This window comes from Egretta garzetta, unplaced genomic scaffold, assembly GCF_000687185.1.
Source record: "Egretta garzetta isolate BGI_Z169 unplaced genomic scaffold, ASM68718v1 scaffold18, whole genome shotgun sequence".
NCBI lineage: Eukaryota > Metazoa > Chordata > Aves > Pelecaniformes > Ardeidae > Egretta > Egretta garzetta.
The window spans coordinates 2,699,509-2,703,182 of NW_009260616.1; the positions used below are offsets into that span (position 1 = coordinate 2,699,509).

At 41.8% G+C, this 3,674-nt stretch overlaps 1 protein-coding gene across 1 annotated transcript in view; it reads right to left on the reverse strand.

Annotated features, from left to right (window-relative positions):
* The window catches only part of TRAPPC3L (trafficking protein particle complex 3 like), a 21,409-nt gene that overhangs the window by 15,679 nt on the left and 2,056 nt on the right, over positions 1 to 3,674 (reverse strand). The window contains exon 2 of the mRNA XM_009645222.1: positions 1,979 to 2,076. Coding sequence (XP_009643517.1) covers positions 1,979 to 2,076 — 98 coding nt within the window. The remainder of the gene's footprint in view (positions 1 to 1,978; positions 2,077 to 3,674) is intronic.

Consider the following 3,674-nt stretch of genomic DNA (forward strand, 5'->3'; position numbering starts at 1 on the left):
GAAAGAGACTGACACAAACATTATGAAAGAATGTGAACTCAACTCAGAAATGTTTTTAAGGAATTTGTCTTTTCCATTTATGTGGATGTTGGCAGTCTCTGTCTGTTTGTCAGAGGCCCTATGCCCTCAGTGAAGCAGCCTGAACTCAATGGAGTTTCTTACTGATTTTGTACCCCGTCTTTGACAAGAAGCCAAAAAGTGATCTGATGTCTAATGTGATGACAAGACCAAAAAGTGGTTTTGGCAGCGTGAAGTTTAAAATTGCATATGTCATGCATCAGACAACAATGAAATATTTATTTATTGCTTAAGTATCAATATCAATAATGTTGGTAAATATGTCATCAGCAGTTAGCAAGGTATGTATTGGTGACATACAAGACTACTTAGATCCTTTTCAACTTTTGTGCCTTAGATTTGAAAAGCCAAATGAATAATAAATTGGCAAGCAGCTATTTGATAACTGTATAGTGAAAAACAGCCTTCACACTACAGATTATATAGGTACATGTATATATAGAGCGAGCTAAGAATACTGTCCCCAGCTGTCACAGGTCTGCTAATCTGTGAGGCTTCTTCCTCAAGCTGGGCTTTTTTCACCTTCACAGAAGGAAAGATGGCCATATTGCTTTAATGAAACCGGCCATTACTTTATCAAGTCTTTATCAAGACAAAACCAAAAAGACTTTACAGAAACAGCTGCAATAATAAAACCACAAAGAGCAAAATATATCTCCACATCTTCCAAAACTACCCTTTAGTAATTTCTACCACAGCATCATAAAGATGCCTGGGTGTTTTTGAAATGCATGATTTTCATCAGAGCTGAATGAGAGATTAATAAAAAATAAATATCTGAGGGATGTTGTCCCTTCTTTATTTGTGAATAAATGACTTTTCTTTTTTGCCAGCCAATGATTTTTTTTACTCGCTTCCATCGATAGGTATTGGACTACAGCTTGTTTGGAAACTTTCAGATTAGTAGTAAAGTGGCCCGGTATTCTGTCCATTGATTGTTGTAAATCCATTTTGCGCGTCCATTTTGCCTGAAAACACAAGCCCTACTCTTCTGCCAAAGATCTTAGTATATCTTCATGTTAACGAGCTCAAAAGGTGTTGCTTGCTGATTTTCTGTGACACCGTTATTTTTACCATGATAATGCCTAGGCATCTCAGTCAGGGTGATGGGATCCTATAAACACAGGATTTTCATTTTCCGAAGAGGTTATCCCTGTAAAAATCAGTTCCTCGTTGACCGTTTGTGCTATCTCACTCACGGCTGCATGGTCTTTTAAAGGCAAGAGGCCCAATTGCCCCTAACCCATGGAGGGGGAAAGAGAGCCACCCCACAGGGGACAATTCAGAGCACCCAAGTCAGACACGGGAATGACACCCTCGGGGAAGGAGACTGAGGACAAAAGGTGGCTGCCTATGGACTGAGTCACCTGAGCCAAATCCCTGCAACCTGGCATTGTGACTACTTCTGAGCTGTCCAAGTCACAAACCCACAGTGCAGCTAGATGAGGGGGAGCCACGGGGAGGCCACGGCAAACACAGAAATGCACGTCAACTAGAAAATACATGTGAAAAACAAAAATCTTGTCTAGTTTGAAATAACGTGGGATGGGTAAGAAGAAATAGGAGAGTTAACATGGAAGTGGAAATTGAATACATGTAGGAGGTGAAATTAAGAAGTTTGTATTATTGATTAGCACAACAAAGGATCAACAAGGAACAAGTGTAAGCTATCGAAATAATCCTGACACTTTTCTGCTGTGAATTCAAAAGCTAATTGTTGATCCTAATTCACAAATCTGCGTTATTTCTATTGACAGAATATTGAACCTTATCCCTGTGGTCTCTGTAATCCTAGACAGAGTGCTGGAACCCGTCAAATAACAAACATAAAGCTGAAAGGCAACACACAGGTGGACAAATAGCATTACCGATAAAGCCGAACGTTTAAAGCAGTACTTACATTCTATCCAAACAGGTGTTGACATCTTCATCTTTTTCATAGTCCTTGCACAGCTGGGCTACCAAAGCCCCGTACGTGAGTACAAAAAGTTCTCTGCTCTGCCAGAAAAGGTGGAAATTGAAAATTAAGCAAACTATAATCAAACTTTTCCATGCTTTTGAGCTGCTACTGTATTCAAAGCAAGGAAAAACAACATTTGCATTAACGAAGAAACTTTTGTCCATGGATGTGTAATCACTGAAATCCACAATTCAAGTGTGACAAAACCCGAACTGATCATCACTTGAGTCTCTGTACAGGGATTTTTCTTGTCAGGAATACCATTTCTTGGCATGTGGCTACTTTCATCCGGTGCATTTTTGCACCCTATAGCTGCACATATGTATGCTGGATTGGTAAATGCTGTCAAACGCCATCCAAGATAAATGGCAAGCATTTAGTTGCAGGAAGAATAACAGAGGCAAAGAGGTATTAGTCCTTTTACAATAGGAACAACAGTATATACACAGAAATTCCAGTGCCTTCACAAAGGTATGGTTGATCTGATTCAGATCATCAACTGCTTTCCCAAAAAACTAAAAAGAAGATAAAAAAATTAGCTCAGAGTAATGAAAAAAACCCATAATTCAGCTCCACCACATGATGGAGGGGATGGGTGAGGATTACAGCCGCCTGCCCAAGGAGCACGGAGAGCAACTGAAGAGGTCCAAGGCATATCTCTGCACAGATCCTGTTACAAGCACTCGTCGGGGATCTTCAGCTGTGCACCAAGCTGGAGGAAAGTTTTCTTCCCTCCGTGCCCTGCTAGATCACCTCCACATCACTGCAGAATTGGCTGTATTTAGCAGGGGTAGCAGCTGGCCTTTAGGCAAGAGACTAGGTTTACTCTCACTAAACTTCTTGGACAGGAATTAATTAAAGGAAGTGCCACAGGCTTGTGGCATGTGGGCAGACTAGAGGTGCTTTTTCTTTGTAGCCTGTGAAAAAATAATAGTGAATACCAGTGAAAACAACAGAACAAGTCACACAAGGAAAGGAAGAACGGCTTGCTGGAAAGACCTCTTCCTGCTCCCTTTGCATCAAAAGCTTGGAGTTTAATCAGTGTTCCCATTTTAACAAGTCACTGTTCAAAATCTTAAGTAGCATGGAACCATTTCCTAAACTCCCCTTGGTGATAACTCCAGTTTGCAATAGTACTGCACACTTTGCCAAATTCTTGTTAACAAGTTTTTAATGGAATAGGAGGAAGTCATACAGGTTCTGTATTGTTCTGGTCTCAGCAAAAAGTCTGTGTTGTAAAAAAAAAAACACCTTAGAGAAACTTAAGCATACTGTGTCAACATAATTGTGTTTATCAGCCACTTTGCAATCCTTTGGAGAGAGTTGGGCAGAGAGGAACCTGATGAAGTTCAACAAGGGCAAGTGTCGGGTGGTGCACCTGGGGAGGTTTAACCCCATGCACCAGGACAGGGTGGGGGCTGACTTTCTGGGAAGCAGCTCTGCAAAGAGGGACCTGGGAGTCCTGGTGGATGACAAGCTGATCATGAGCCAGCAGGGTACCCTTGTTGCCAAGAAGGCCAATGGCATCCTGGGGTGCATTAAGAGGAGCGTGGCCAGCAGGTCAAGGGAGGTTATCCTCCCCCTCTACTCTGCCCTGGTGAGACCTCATCTGGAGTACTGCATCCAGTTCTGGGCT